General features: G+C 37.6%; 1 protein-coding gene and 1 long non-coding RNA gene across 3 annotated transcripts; both read right to left on the bottom strand.

Annotated features, from left to right (window-relative positions):
* Window positions 1–259: 259 nt before the first annotated feature.
* On the bottom strand, window positions 260–4407 carry LOC119221658 (E3 ubiquitin-protein ligase TRIM39). Of its 2 annotated transcripts, XM_037477659.2 has the most exons (8): window positions 4341–4407; window positions 3224–3817; window positions 3033–3128; window positions 2657–2890; window positions 2351–2498; window positions 2224–2250; window positions 1325–1470; window positions 260–767 (listed from the first exon to the last, which is right to left on the bottom strand). In XM_037477659.2, exons 2-8 carry the CDS (start codon window positions 3791–3793, stop codon window positions 339–341), a joined length of 1650 nt encoding a protein of 549 aa, XP_037333556.2. In that variant the 5' UTR covers window positions 3794–3817; window positions 4341–4407; the 3' UTR covers window positions 260–338. The 2 variants fall into 2 exon arrangements, with proteins under 2 accessions (XP_037333556.2, XP_037333555.2); XM_037477658.2 differs by lacking the exon at window positions 4341–4407 and having other exon boundaries at window positions 3224–4318.
* A 590-nt stretch (window positions 4408–4997) lies between these two features.
* Window positions 4998–5760, bottom strand: LOC119222549 (uncharacterized). The gene is made up of 3 exons (XR_009956022.1): window positions 5692–5760; window positions 5505–5589; window positions 4998–5250 (listed from the first exon to the last, which is right to left on the bottom strand). It is a non-coding gene; the product is annotated as an uncharacterized LOC119222549 (long non-coding RNA).
* Window positions 5761–16260: the final 10500 nt, after the last annotated feature.

Here is a 16260-nt window from a genome sequence, read left to right as displayed (position 1 = left end):
ATGCCTCTACCGAAGAATAAATCCTGAGGCTGTTTCAGTGCTCCATCTGCCTCTAAACTAATCCTAATCTGATTAGCAGTCATTTTAAACTGTGCAATCTGAGAGGCGGCCTGAGGTCCGTTTTGTGGTTAGCCTTTGTTGACTCAGGATGGTTATTATCAGAGTGAGAAAAGTCTCAAATCTACGCTGAGCACAAGTGAAGGGAAGAACAAAGAGACGGAGGAGACAAACCATTTACATTTAGTTTATTGGGAGTGGGGGGGGCGCAGAAACAGTATTGTGAAAGTTATTGTTGTGATCAGAACAAACATATCAACAGACTGACTACACATTTGACATCATATTGTAATGTCATCCAAATCCCTGCCATTGATTCGACTGAGCGGGTGGATGATGAGTGGTGATGCGTTGCTGCCGCTGTCACACATATCTGGGTTAAAAAAGGGAAACATGGCCTCAGTGAACTGAAACTGTGTAAAGGAATAAATGTGTGTCTTGGCCTCTGCATCATAGAAGGACACCGTGCCGTCCTCGTAATCCAAAAACACCCCAACAACCTGGGGCTTCTGAGAGAGACTCAAGAGCGCTGCCTGTCCTGCACATGCCCGGTACTCACTGCCCTTCCTCAAGCAAATAGCCCAATAACCGTCTTCTGGACTCAGTGTGACAAAACCCTTCCTGTTGATTGACTCTCCAGCCACTCCCAGGTCCCACGCTGTTTTATTTCTCACCTCTACCTCCCAGTAGTGCCTCCCGGTGGTGAAACCCTGCATAACAAGAGAGGCATATGTCAGTGTTTGGCTGGATTCGAATTGTCACATTTGCTTATGAAGGTTTCTAAATGAGTGAAATGACCCGGAAGTAGTGTAAGTGGCCGCCATGATAAGAGCTGTTTGAATTCTCTAATGATAGGGAGAGGAGCTTCAATGCTTCCCCACTTGGCTCCTTCAACATAGGAATCACTGGACCATCTTTTACTAAAAGAAAAGGAGATAATTCCGTCCCACCATTGGGCGGCAATATTCAAATTGTGACGTAGCATTCAACAAGAAATAACAATCATGACCGAGAAACGTAGATCATGTAAGTAATTATGTAAGTGAATTTGAACCTGGCTGACGGACCATGACGGTGCGCTTCTTTTTAGTCAATTTCTGTAGAAATTGTAATTTAGTTCTATTTAACTGCAAAAATGTGTTTTTGAAACCTTGTTTTTTAATTCAATCAACCTAGGATGTTTGCTGAAATTGATTAAATTGCCCTACCTAGAACATTTTACACCAGCTACCCCAGAAAGACACATACAAAGCCCATCTTTATTTACCCTTGTGGCGAGGACACATGGTGCCGTGTCAAAGCGCTCTGGGATGTCTGCCAAGTTCTGTTCGACATCTCCATCCCAGACCTGTTTCCCATCCTGTGAGAGAACTAGCCAAGGGTTGGCTGTCTTTGGGTCCAGATGAACATCAACTGTACGAGAGACAGGAATTTGAACTTCATAATCCCCTTTCTCCAAAGATTGAATGATTCTTTTTTGTGGTTTCCACCAGTTAGAGTGATGTTCAGAAAAATGTTCAAGTATTACAAATACAGGTAATATTCAGAACCATTGTTACTTTCAGCCCTAAACTTTAGGTGTTATTGTAAATATATTCAAAATGTTTTTTATTTATTTTGCAGGGACAATGCACACTAAACAGTTGTACTAAGTAAGTGAGCCCAGCCTAAAATAAATAAAAAATATTTAAAAGAAAATGGAGTTCGAAATTCATAGACAAACGGACAACGTATACACAAAAGCAATACACAGCAAAAGGCAGCACTGTCTTCCTCCAATCAGAGGATTGGTGGTTTGATCCCAGGCCCGGCTCACCTGCATGTCGATGTGTCCTTGGGCAAGACACTTGACTCAAACATTGCTCCTGTAGCTGTGACTACAGTGTGTGAATGTTAGTTACTGATTGGCAGGTGCCACTGTGTATGGTAGCATCAGTGTATGAATGGGTGTGAATGGGTGAATGATGTCATGTAGAGTAAAGGCGCTTTAAGTGGTCGGAAGTCTAGAAAAGCGATATAAAAGTCGGTCCATTCATTAGATGTTTTACCTGTTTTTTTAAAAAGAGATTCATTTTTATTTTATTTTGCATTTGAATTCAGAAATGAAAAAAGGTTTAAGAGAGAGAGAGAGGGAGAGATTAACGTTGTTTAACCATCTAACTGTACCTGCATACTGCTGGATTCTCTCGTGCTCTGTAAGTTAAACAACACAAGATCAGGAAATGTTCCTTAATTGATAAATATGTTCTCAGAATGTAGTAATGCTGACAAAAAGTATTTTTGCAAAATTTACCTTGATTGGAAAGCTTTTTCAAAGCTGATTGAAGCTGCTGTTCAATGGTGGCCACCTCTTTTCTTATAATCCCCAAACATGTGTCTGTATGGAGGATGATGTCCGTGCAGGCTTTGTAAGACAAAGGACAGCTCAGCGCTGGAAACCTCTGAAGTCAAATATGAGAGAAGGACAAGCAGAGTATACCCACAAGATGAGATGGGAATAAAGATAAAATACAGCAACAACTTTCCTCCAGTTGGTACATCATCTTTTAGAATCTGTTTGTATATGTATTGAATATCTTGCTTTAAGACGGCTCTTCACCTGCAGAAGATTGAGGTGGTCCTCAGTGTGAGAAAGCTGCTCCATCTCACTCCTCTTCCTCTCTAACTCAATCATTTCCAGCTCCAGGTGTGTTATGAGCCTCTCTGCCCTCTGCTCTGCTGCTTCCTGCTTCCTCCGGATCATCTCCACCAACTCGGCCTGACGTCTCTCCAAGGAACGAAACAGAGCGGAGAGGACCTCCGTGCTTTCAACTATGTCCCTCTTTGAGCTTTCCTAAAAACATTGAATAATAAAAAACTTGTGAAAGTTCCCCTGTACTAAAATGTGTTTTACATACACATTGATGTATGACCCTTACTGTGCAGAACGATGTATATGCAGCATTTTGCTTTTCTATGATCTAATGTCAACTCACTTTGCTGAGCTCCACCGCGAGTTTGATCTCCTCCACTTTCAGCCTTCTCTCCTGAATCATCTGCCAAACATCAGCCTCCATCCTTCTCATCTGAGCCTGAACATTAGAAGAGGAATAAAAAGAAAAGCTAAATCAAACGCCAATGTATTTGACGGGATGATGGCGCAATAATGAGGAGTTTAGGATCTCACCTTCTTCTCCTTACTTTCTCGCTCCACTGGGACGGTGTCATGACAGCGGTGGTCGGTCTCGGTGCACAGCACGCACACACACCTCTGGTCGCTTCTGCAGAACAACTCCAGAAGCCTTTGGTGCCTTTTACACATCCGGTTCTCCAGCATAGCTACAGGTTCTATCAGCTTGTGTATCTTTAAGGTGGCAACTCTTAGATGGGGCTCCAGATGACTCTCACAATATGAGGTAAGACACACGAGGCAGGACTTCAGGGCCTCCCTTTGCTTCCCCACGCACACATCACAAAATACACATTTTCTAGCCACTGGCATCCCGTCATTGTGCCTTCTTGCTCGGATCTGCTGAGACATTTCCTTGGCGAAGGAGTTTTCACAAAGCTCTGGGCGGCTCTCAAAGGAGGTCTGGCATTTAGGACAGCTGACGGCATGGCTGTGGTCCCAGTGTGACGTGATACAGGTGAAGCAGAAGCTGTGGCCGCATGGGATGGAGACGGGCTCAAAGAATACTTCCAGACAGATGCAACACTTAAACTGCCCCTCTGACAGGAGAACGCTGGGGGAGGCCATGCCCTGTGATGTCAAATCTGTTGACTGATTATGAATATAAAAATAAATCATTTACATTGAGTTGCAGACAAAAAGGGCTTTGGTGAGATTTACGATCCTCTTAAAAGTAAAGGCAAACATCAAAGGCCACTAAATACTTTGGAGCTTTTGTCCTGATGGGACTTAATGCAGTGACTGTGATTGCCTTTTTAACAGTCTGAACTATTGTAAATTGTTTATCATTAACTTTAGACTTCTCATAGCACAAGGGTCAAAGTCCAGCTGCATGGTAACATAACTGTGTAACTCTCGAATGTTGTCAATTTAGGCATCAAACACAGCTTGAAAACCTCAAAGACGAACAACAAACATGCATCGCCCTGAAAGTGTTTCATAGTTTCACACTGCCATAATTCATCGAACAATGGACAGCGACAAATGGCTTCAAACATTAGATCCTCCTATATTCCATTCAATCTGCCTTAAGAATACTGAAACATCCTTAAAATGATTCCATTTGTTTAATCCACATTAACACATAACCTTCTGCTACTTGTATTGGTCTTACCTTGTTGCTGAATGTGAAACAAGAACTCTGAAGCAGCAAAGACAAACACTTGCACTGCGGTTGTGAAGCAAAGTCCTACAGGGTTTCGCTGTTACCACTCCCTGTTGGTCTTTTTTTCCCTCCAGCGCTATCACCCATCATGTAGTCCAGGATGGGAGGAGTAACCCATAGATCAGGTATATATCCTATCTTTTTTTGTAATGTACTGAGATAGGAAGTACTTGAATAAATGTATTTAACATTCATCACGTCACCGTTCCATGGCGCTTCCCCCCCCCCCCAAATGAACAGAAATTCACAATACTGTAACATTAAGAAACTCACTAAAAAGGTTGAAGTCAGTGGATTTTGACAGAAATGGAAGCGCTCACTATATTGACATGTAGGATTCCACTGTATTATTTTCCATGAGACACATGCTTAATTTAAAACTATTTGTATAGAGGACTGATAGAGCTTCATCACGCTGTGCAATAACAATCATCTGAAGCTAATGTGACCACCAGTACTCCAGGGTGGGGTTATTTTCTTGTGGGACAAATTACTCAACAACCTCGGCAGGTGAACAAAGTAAACAGAACGAGGCAAAGGATTCTCCCAGAGTACAACATTTATTTAAAGATTTAAAATCATTAGATTATCATACAAAGCAATTCCAAGAATTAGTTGGGTGGTGGGGAAAGAGGCTCTGGAGACAGGGGCCTCACCGGCTCCGGTGCGCCACACTCTCAGAGCAGACAATGTAAATAAAAATTAAAATCAAATCAAAAGCATGCAATCAAGAAAATATGCAAAGCAAGAGAAAATACCATCAGAACACACAACCGAGAATGTGAGGAGCAGGTGAGAGGCCTGGTCACCAGCCCCACCACTGTCCAGACAGCCACGCTGCTGCCAGGCCCAAGCACTCCTAAAAAGAGAGAATCAAATCCAACAAATACCATGTAATGAAACACAACCTTCGGGGGGAAATTAACAGTTTTAGTTAAAAGGAAACTAACCCCAACAAAAGGTAAATTGACTAAAGAAAACAAAGGAACACAAAACAGGAACAAAATGTGCAGACTTTGGCAATAGTATATTAAACAATGAAAACCAAAGAAATGACAGAGGAATTATTTCTAAATAATGAAATTAAAGTGTTTTAAAAGCAGAGCCATTCACCTCCTTTAATCATGTCTTTCATCCACTTGTTTCAAGGATGGATCTTCAGGGAAAACTGAGGCGGGAAACCTTGTTGTTGAAAGAACTAGATTGAAAATAAAAACAAAAACAAAGTTGATATTGAGTAAAATAATGTGTCTGACATTTTAATGAGTAAAAAGTAGTCAAGATTAGCAGTCAGTCTTACCTCCGTCAACAAATCCTGGATGTCCAAGTCTGAAATCTTAATGAATGATTTTAATTGGATTTTCAACCCAACAACATAATCTGTTGACACAGAAACATAAGAGAAAACACATTGTGATGAAATCAATAGTTTCCTAGGTTCTCTTATTGCCAACACCTAAAGCATATCCAAAAAAACATGAGATGACAATAATATGTGTAAAAAATGCATTTACTTACAAGGCCCTTTTGTTGCGCAAAGTCAGAGAAGATTTGGCAAGATGTTTTTGGTTATAAGAAAAGAGAAGGACTTAAGATTAATTGATGTACACATTCTTCTACATTACAATATACTAGTTCAGTATCAAGGCTTTAGTTTCATGATGCACATACCGAAAATGAAAAACGGGATAAAAATCCGTTCCAACCAACATTTCATTTATTTTCAATGTAGCTGCTCCAAACATTAATTTGATTTTAGGGACACGACTTGCATTCATTAACTGATGGCCAATAATACAATCGCCATTAATTAAGTAATACAAACGTCATTTATCATGAGTAAGCAACTAAACTTTTACCCTGTTATAAATGTGTATTTATTCCTCATGTATACTGGTGTTTGTTGAAGAGAGCAACAGTGTTATGGCTGGTTGAAAAAACAATGAGTGAATGATGAGAGTTAAAGAACAAAAGTAGAGTTAGCAAGTATGTTCCTGAATTTTTAATCTGAATGAGTTGAAAAATAAAATACAAAGTTCCACATTTGTAGACACAGCAAATTAATTTTTTCTAAAATTTTGAAGCTGAAAGAAAAGTGATGGCTTGGTGATTAACAACACTGTGCCTATGTTAAAACTGTATTTCTTACCAGTGACTGCAGTAGTGTTGACTCCACTGCTTCTGACACTCTCAAACACAGAGAACAGAGTGAATGTGTACTTATTTCCAGCAGTGAGAGATGACACCGTGTAATTCACTGGTCCATCTCCTATTGGTTTACTGATGTTTGTCTCTGTACCATTGAACTTGAGAACAAATTTGACATTGGTGTTCACTTGATTCCACTGCAGAGTAATACTGGTCTCATCTTGTCCGATTGATTTGAAGGCATCAGCGTTTCGAGGAGCTGAGAAACAACAATAAACGAGAAACTTTATTTCTCCAAAAATGTTAACGAAAGAATTTTTAGCCATTTTACGTGGGAAGATTTACATCCCATTTCAAAAATCCTTGATAGTGATGGCAGTAATAGAAAAAAATAGAAAAGCAAGAACTTTCATGCATTTGTTTTACTGCATAAGTTGAGAAAAATGCCATTTAGTTCCACATTTGCAAACACAGAAAATGTATTTTTTTAACGTTTTCACACTGAAAAAAAAGTGATGACTTGGTGATTAATAACACTGTGCCTATGTTAAAACTGTATTTCTTACCAGTGACTGCAGTAGTGTTGACTCCACTGCTTCTGACACTCTCAAACACAGAGAACAGAGTGAATGTGTACTTATTTCCAGCAGTGAGAGATGACACCGTGTAATTCACTGGTCCATCTCCTATTGGTTTACTGATGTTTGTCTCTGTACCATTGAACTTGAGAACAAATTTGACATTGGTGTTCACTTGATTCCACTGCAGAGTAATACTGGTCTCATCTTGTCCGATTGATTTGAAGGCATCAGCGTTTCGAGGAGCTGAGAAACAACAATAAACGAGAAACTTTATTTCTCCAAAAATGTTAACGAAAGAATTTTTAGCCATTTTACGTGGGAAGATTTACATCCCATTTCAAAAATCCTTGATAGTGATGGCAGTAATAGAAAAAAATAGAAAAGCAAGAACTTTCATGCATTTGTTTTACTGCATAAGTTGAGAAAAATGCCATTTAGTTCCACATTTGCAAACACAGAAAATGTATTTTTTTAACGTTTTCACACTGAAAAAAAAGTGATGACTTGGTGATTAATAACACTGTGCCTATGTTAAAACTGTATTTCTTACCAGTGACTGCAGTAGTGTTGACTCCACTGCTTCTGACACTCTCAAACACAGAGAACAGAGTGAATGTGTACTTATTTCCAGCAGTGAGAGATGACACTGTGTAATTCACTGGTCCATTTCCTATTGGTTTACTGATGTTTGTCTCTGTACCATTGAACTTGAGAACAAAGCTGACATTGGTGTTCACTTGATTCCACTGCAGAGTAATACTGGTCTCATCTTGTCCGATAGATTTGAAGGCATCAGCGTTTCGAGGAGCTGAGAAACAACAATAAACAAGAAATTTTATTTCTCTAAAAATGTTAACGAAAGCATTTTTAGCAATTTTACGTTGGAACATTTACATCCCATTTCAAAAATCCTTGATAGTGATGGTAGTAATAGAAAAAAATAGAAAATTAAAAACTTTCATGCATTTGTTTTACTGAATAAGTTGAGAAAAATGCCATTTAGTTCCACATTTGCAAACACAGAAAATGTATTTTTTCTAAAGTTTTCACACTGAAGTAAAATGGCTTGGTGATTAACAACACTGTGCCTATGTTAAAACTGTATTTCTTACCAGTGACTGCAGTAGTGTTGACTCCACTGCTTCTGACACTCTCAAACACAGAGAACAGAGTGAATGTGTACTTATTTCCAGCAGTGAGAGATGACACTGTGTAATTCACTGGTCCATCTCCTATTGGTTTACTGATGTTTGTCTCTGTTCCATTGAACTTGAGAACAAAGCTGACATTGGTGTTCACTTGATTCCACTGCAGAGTAATACTGGTCTCATCTTGTCCGATTGATTTGAAGGCATCAGCGTTTCGAGGAGCTGAGAAACAACAATAAACAAGACATTTTATTTCTCCAAAAATGTTAACGAAAGCATTTTTAGCCATTTTACGTTGGAAGATTTACATCCCATTTCAAAAATCCTTGATAGTGATGGCAGTATTAGAAAAAAATAGAAAAGCAAGAACTTTAATGCATTTGTTTTACTGAATAAGTTGAGAAAAATGCCATTTAGTTCCACATTTGCAAACACAGAAAATGTATTTTTTCTAAAGTTTTCACACTGAAGGAAAATGGCTTGGTGATTAACAACACTGTGCCTATGTTAAAACTGTATTTCTTACCAGTGATTGCAGTCGTGTTGACTCCGCTGCTTCTGACACTCTCAAACACAGAGAACAGAGTGAATGTGTACTTATTTCCAGCAGTGAGAGATGACACCGTGTAATTCACTGGTCCATCTACTATTGGTTTACTGATGTTTGTCTCTGTACCATTGAACTTGAGAACAAAGCTGACATTGGTGTTCACTTGATTCCACTGCAGAGTAATACTGGTCTCATCTTGTCCGATTGATTTGAAGGCATCAGCGTTTCGAGGAGCTGAGAAACAACAATAAACGAGACATTTTATTTCTCCAAAAATGTTAACGAAAGCATTTTTAGCCATTTTACGTTGGAAGATTTACATCCCATTTCAAAAATCCTTGATAGTGATGGCAGTATTAGAAAAAAATAGAAAAGCAAGAACTTTAATGCATTTGTTTTACTGAATAAGTTGAGAAAAATGCCATTTAGTTCCACATTTGCAAACACAGAAAATGTATTTTTTCTAAAGTTTTCACACTGAAGGAAAATGGCTTGGTGATTAACAACACTGTGCCTATGTTAAAACTGTATTTCTTACCAGTGATTGCAGTAGTGTTGACTCCGCTGCTTCTGACACTCTCAAACACAGAGAACAGAGTGAATGTGTACTCATTTCCAGCAGTGAGAGATGACACCGTGTAATTCACTGGTCCATCTACTATTGGTTTACTGATGTTTGTCTCTGTACCATTGAACTTGAGAACAAAGCTGACATTGGTGTTCACTTGATTCCACTGCAGAGTAATATTGGTCTCATCTTGTCCGATTGATTTGAAGGCATCAGCGTTTCGAGGAGCTGAGAAACAACAATAAACAAGACATTTTATTTCTCTAAAAATGTTAACGAAAGCATTTTTAGCAATTTTACGTTGGAACATTTACATCCCATTTCAAAAATCCTTGATAGTGATGGTAGTAATAGAAAAAAATAGAAAATTAAAAACTTTCATGCATTTGTTTTACTGAATAAGTTGAGAAAAATGCCATTTAGTTCCACATTTGCAAACACAGAAAATGTATTTTTTCTAAAGTTTTCACACTGAAGGAAAAGTAATGGCTTGGTGATTAACAACACTGTGCCTATGTTAAAACTGTATTTCTTACCAGTGACTACAGTCGTGTTGACTCCACTGCTTCTGACACTCTCAAACACAGAGAACAGAGTGAATGTGTACTTATTTCCAGCAGTGAGAGATGACACCGTGTAATTCACTGGTCCATCTCCTATTGGTTTACTGATGTTTGTCTCTGTACCATTGAACTTGAGAACAAAGCTGACATTGGTGTTCACTTGATTCCACTGCAGAGTAATACTGGTCTCATCTTGTCCAATAGATTTGAAGGCATCAGCGTTTCGAGGAGCTGAGAAACAACAATAAACAAGAAATTTTATTTCTCTAAAAATGTTAACGAAAGCATTTTTAGCAATTTTTAGTTGGAACATTTACATCCCATTTCAAAAATCGTTGATAGTGATGGTAGTAATAGAAAAAAATAGAAAATTAAAAACTTTCATGCCTTTGTTTTACTGAATAAGTTGAGAAAAATGCCATTTAGTTCCACATTTTCAAACACAGAAAATGTATTTTTTGAACGTTTTCACACTGAAAAAAAAGTGATGACTTGGTGATTAATAACACTGTGCCTATGTTAAAACTGTATTTCTTACCAGTGACTGCAGTAGTGTTGACTCCACTGCTTCTGACACTCTCAAACACAGAGAACAGAGTGAATGTGTACTTATTTCCAGCAGTGAGAGATGACACTGTGTAATTCACTGGTCCATTTCCTATTGGTTTACTGATGTTTGTCTCTGTACCATTGAACTTGAGAACAAAGCTGACATTGGTGTCCACTTGATTCCACTGCAGAGTAATCCTGGTCTCATCTTGTCCGATAGATTTGAAGGCATCAGCGTTTCGAGGAGCTGAGAAACAACAATAAACAAGAAATTTTATTTCTCTAAAAATGTTAACGAAAGCATTTTTAGCAATTTTACGTTGGAACATTTACATCCCATTTCAAAAATCCTTGATAGTGATGGTAGTAATAGAAAAAAATAGAAAATTAAAAACTTTCATGCATTTGTTTTACTGAATAAGTTGAGAAAAATGCCATTTAGTTCCACATTTGCAAACACAGAAAATGTATTTTTTCTAAAGTTTTCACACTGAAGGAAAATGGCTTGGTGATTAACAACACTGTGCCTATGTTAAAACTGTATTTCTTACCAGTGACTGCAGTAGTGTTGACTCCACTGCTTCTGACACTCTCAAACACAGAGAACAGAGTGAATGTGTACTTATTTCCAGCAGTGAGAGATGACACCGTGTAATTCACTGGTCCATTTCCTATTGGTTTACTGATGTTTGTCTCTGTACCATTGAACTTGAGAACAAAGCTGACATTGGTGTCCACTTGATTCCACTGCAGAGTAATCCTGGTCTCATCTTGTCCGATAGATTTGAAGGCATCAGCGTTTCGAGGAGCTGAGAAACAACAATAAACAAGACATTTTATTTCTCCAAAAATGTTAACGAAAGCATTTTTAGCCATTTTACGTTGGAAGATTTACATCCCATTTCAAAAATCCTTGATAGTGATGGCAGTATTAGAAAAAAATAGAAAAGCAAGAACTTTAATGCATTTGTTTTACTGAATAAGTTGAGAAAAATGCCATTTAGTTCCACATTTGCAAACACAGAAAATGTATTTTTTCTAAAGTTTTCACACTGAAGGAAAATGGCTTGGTGATTAACAACACTGTGCCTATGTTAAAACTGTATTTCTTACCAGTGATTGCAGTAGTGTTGACTCCGCTGCTTCTGACACTCTCAAACAGAGAGAACAGAGTGAATGTGTACTCATTTCCAGCAGTGAGAGATGACACCGTGTAATTCACTGGTCCATCTACTATTGGTTTACTGATGTTTGTCTCTGTACCATTGAACTTGAGAACAAAGCTGACATTGGTGTTCACTTGATTCCACTGCAGAGTAATATTGGTCTCATCTTGTCCGATTGATTTGAAGGCATCAGCGTTTCGAGGAGCTGAGAAACAACAATAAACAAGACATTTTATTTCTCTAAAAATGTTAACGAAAGCATTTTTAGCAATTTTACGTTGGAACATTTACATCCCATTTCAAAAATCCTTGATAGTGATGGTAGTAATAGAAAAAAATAGAAAATTAAAAACTTTCATGCATTTGTTTTACTGAATAAGTTGAGAAAAATGCCATTTAGTTCCACATTTGCAAACACAGAAAATGTATTTTTTCTAAAGTTTTCACACTGAAGGAAAAGTAATGGCTTGGTGATTAACAACACTGTGCCTATGTTAAAACTGTATTTCTTACCAGTGACTACAGTCGTGTTGACTCCACTGCTTCTGACACTCTCAAACACAGAGAACAGAGTGAATGTGTACTTATTTCCAGCAGTGAGAGATGACACCGTGTAATTCACTGGTCCATCTCCTATTGGTTTACTGATGTTTGTCTCTGTACCATTGAACTTGAGAACAAAGCTGACATTGGTGTTCACTTGATTCCACTGCAGAGTAATACTGGTCTCATCTTGTCCAATAGATTTGAAGGCATCAGCGTTTCGAGGAGCTGAGAAACAACAATAAACAAGAAATTTTATTTCTCTAAAAATGTTAACGAAAGCATTTTTAGCAATTTTACGTTGGAACATTTACATCCCATTTCAAAAACCCTTGATAGTGATGGTAGTAATAGAAAAAAATAGAAAATTAAAAACTTTCATGCATTTGTTTTACTGAATAAGTTGAGAAAAATGCCATTTAGTTCCACATTTGCAAACACAGAAAATGTATTTTTTTTTACGTTTTCACACTGAAAAAAAAGTGATGGCTTGGTGATTAACAACACTGTGCCTATGTTAAAACTGTATTTCTTACCAGTGACTGCAGTCGTGTTGACTCCACTGCTTCTGACACTCTCAAACACAGAGAACAGAGTGAATGTGTACTTATTTCCAGCAGTAAGAGATGACACAGTGTAATTCACTGGTCCATCTCCTATTGGTTTACTGATGTTTGTCTCTGTACCATTGAACTTGAGAACAAAGCTGACATTGGTGTTCACTTGATTCCACTGCAGAGTAATACTGGTCTCATCTTGTCCGATTGATTTGAAGGCATCAGCGTTTCGAGGAGCTGAGAAACAACAATAAACGAGAAACTTTATTTCTCCAAAAATGTTAACGAAAGAATTTTTAGCCATTTTACGTTGGAAGATTTACATCCCATTTCAAAAATCCTTGATAGTGATGGTAGTAATAGAAAAAAATAGAAAATTAAAAACTTTCATGCCTTTGTTTTACTGAATAAGTTGAGAAAAATGCCGTTTAGTTCCACATTTGCAAACACAGAAAATGTATTTTTTCTAACGTTTTCACACTGAAGAAAAAGTAATGGCTTGGTGATTAACAACACTGTGCCTATGTTAAAACTGTATTTCTTACCAGTGATTGCAGTAGTGTTGACTCCACTGCTTCTGACACTCTCAAACACAGAGAACAGAGTGAATGTGTACTTATTTCCAGCAGTGAGAGATGACACCGTGTAATTCACTGGTCCATCTACTATTGGTTTACTGATGTTTGTCTCTGTACCATTGAACTTGAGAACAAAGCTGACATTGGTGTCCACTTGATTCCACTGCAGAGTAATATTGGTCTCATCTTGTCCGATTGATTTGAAGGCATCAGCGTTTCGAGGAGCTGAGAAACAACAATAAACAATACATTTTATTTCTCTAAAAATGTTAACGAAAGCATTTTTACCAATTTTACGTTGGAACATTTACATCCCATTTCAAAAATCCTTGATAGTGATGGTAGTAATAGAAAAAAATAGAAAATTAAAAACTTTCATGCATTTGTTTTACTGAATAAGTTGAGAAAAATGCCATTTAGTTCCACATTTGCAAACACAGAAAATGTATTTTTTCTAAAGTTTTCACACTGAAGGAAAAGTAATGGCTTGGTGATTAACAACACTGTGCCTATGTTAAAACTGTATTTCTTACCAGTGACTGCAGTAGTGTTGACTCCACTGCTTCTGACACTCTCAAACACAGAGAACAGAGTGAATGTGTACTTATTTCCAGCAGTGAGAGATGACACTGTGTAATTCACTGGTCCATCTCCTATTGGTTTACTGATGTTTGTCTCTGTACCATTGAACTTGAGAACAAAGCTGACATTGGTGTTCACTTGATTCCACTGCATAGTAATATTGGTCTCATCTTGTCCGATTGATTTGAAGGCATCAGCGTTTCGAGGAGCTGAGAAACAACAATAAACGAGAAACTTTTATTTCTTCAAAAATGTTAACAAAAGCATTTTTAGCCATTGTACGTTGGAAGATTTACATCCCATTTCAAAAATCGTTGATAGTGATGGTAGTAATAGAAAAAAATAGAAAATTAAAAACTTTCATGCCTTTGTTTTACTGAATAAGTTGAGAAAAATGCCATTTAGTTCCACATTTTCAAACACAGAAAATGTATTTTTTGAACGTTTTCACACTGAAAAAAAAGTGATGACTTGGTGATTAATAACACTGTGCCTATGTTAAAACTGTATTTCTTACCAGTGACTGCAGTAGTGTTGACTCCACTGCTTCTGACACTCTCAAACACAGAGAACAGAGTGAATGTGTACTTATTTCCAGCAGTGAGAGATGACACTGTGTAATTCACTGGTCCATTTCCTATTGGTTTACTGATGTTTGTCTCTGTACCATTGAACTTGAGAACAAAGCTGACATTGGTGTCCACTTGATTCCACTGCAGAGTAATCCTGGTCTCATCTTGTCCGATAGATTTGAAGGCATCAGCGTTTCGAGGAGCTGAGAAACAACAATAAACAAGAAATTTTATTTCTCTAAAAATGTTAACGAAAGCATTTTTAGCAATTTTACGTTGGAAAATTTACATCCCATTTCAAAAATCCTTGATAGTGATGGTAGTAATAGAAAAAAATAGAAAATTAAAAACTTTCATGCATTTGTTTTACTGAATAAGTTGAGAAAAATGCCATTTAGTTCCACATTTGCAAACACAGAAAATGTATTTTTTCTAAAGTTTTCACACTGAAGGAAAATGGCTTGGTGATTAACAACACTGTGCCTATGTTAAAACTGTATTTCTTACCAGTGACTGCAGTAGTGTTGACTCCACTGCTTCTGACACTCTCAAACACAGAGAACAGAGTGAATGTGTACTTATTTCCAGCAGTGAGAGATGACACCGTGTAATTCACTGGTCCATTTCCTATTGGTTTACTGATGTTTGTCTCTGTACCATTGAACTTGAGAACAAAGCTGACATTGGTGTTCACTTGATTCCACTGCAGAGTAATCCTGGTCTCATCTTGTCCGATTGATTTGAAGGCATCAGCGTTTCGAGGAGCTGAGAAACAACAATAAACGAGACATTTTATTTCTCCAAAAATGTTAACGAAAGCATTTTTAGCCATTTTACGTTGGAAGATTTACATCCCATTTCAAAAATCCTTGATAGTGATGGCAGTATTAGAAAAAAATAGAAAAGCAAGAACTTTAATGCATTTGTTTTACTGAATAAGTTGAGAAAAATGCCATTTAGTTCCACATTTGCAAACACAGAAAATGTATTTTTTCTAAAGTTTTCACACTGAAGGAAAAGTAATGGCTTGGTGATTAACAACACTGTGCCTATGTTAAAACTGTATTTCTTACCAGTGACTACAGTCGTGTTGACTCCACTGCTTCTGACACTCTCAAACACAGAGAACAGAGTGAATGTGTACTTATTTCCAGCAGTGAGAGATGACACCGTGTAATTCACTGGTCCATCTCCTATTGGTTTACTGATGTTTGTCTCTGTACCATTGAACTTGAGAACAAAGCTGACTTTGGTGTTCACTTGATTCCACTGCAGAGTAATATTGGTCTCATCTTGTCCGATTGATTTGAAGGCATCAGCGTTTCGAGGAGCTGAGAAACAACAATAAACGAGAAACTTTATTTCTCCAAAAATGTTAACGAAAGAATTTTTAGCCATTTTACGTTGGAAGATTTACATCCCATTTCAAAAATCCTTGATAGTGATGGTAGTAATAGAAAAAAATAGAAAATTAAAAACTTTCATGCCTTTGTTTTACTGAATAAGTTGAGAAAAATGCCATTTAGTTCCACATTTGCAAACACAGAAAATGTATTTTTTCTAAAGTTTTCACACTGAAGGAAAAGTAATGGCTTGGTGATTAACAACACTGTGCCTATGTTAAAACTGTATTTCTTACCAGTGACTGCAGTAGTGTTGACTCCACTGCTTCTGACACTCTCAAACACAGAGAACAGAGTGAATGTGTACTTATTTCCAGCAGTGAGAGATGACACTGTGTAATTCACTGGTCCATCTCCTATT

The sequence above is a fragment of the Pungitius pungitius genome, chromosome 1 (genome assembly GCF_949316345.1).
Source record: "Pungitius pungitius chromosome 1, fPunPun2.1, whole genome shotgun sequence".
In the NCBI taxonomy this organism is placed as follows: domain Eukaryota; kingdom Metazoa; phylum Chordata; class Actinopteri; order Perciformes; family Gasterosteidae; genus Pungitius; species Pungitius pungitius.
Note: the sequence above shows the minus strand (reverse complement) of the source record. Positions and strands in the feature narration are given on the sequence as shown.

Bases quoted from the DNA above. Each gene is read 5' to 3' on its own strand.
- LOC119221658 (XM_037477658.2), bottom strand. From the start codon at position 3,844: ATGATTTATTTTTATATTCATAATCAGTCAACAGATTTGACATCACAG. The intron at 2,499-2,656 runs GTGAAGAGCCGT...ATTTGACTTCAG, and splicing joins ACCACCTCAATCTTCTGCAG to AGGTTTCCAGCGCTGAGCTG. The intron at 768-1,324 runs GTAAATAAAGAT...CTTGTTATGCAG, and splicing joins CATGTGTCCTCGCCACAAGG to GGTTTCACCACCGGGAGGCA.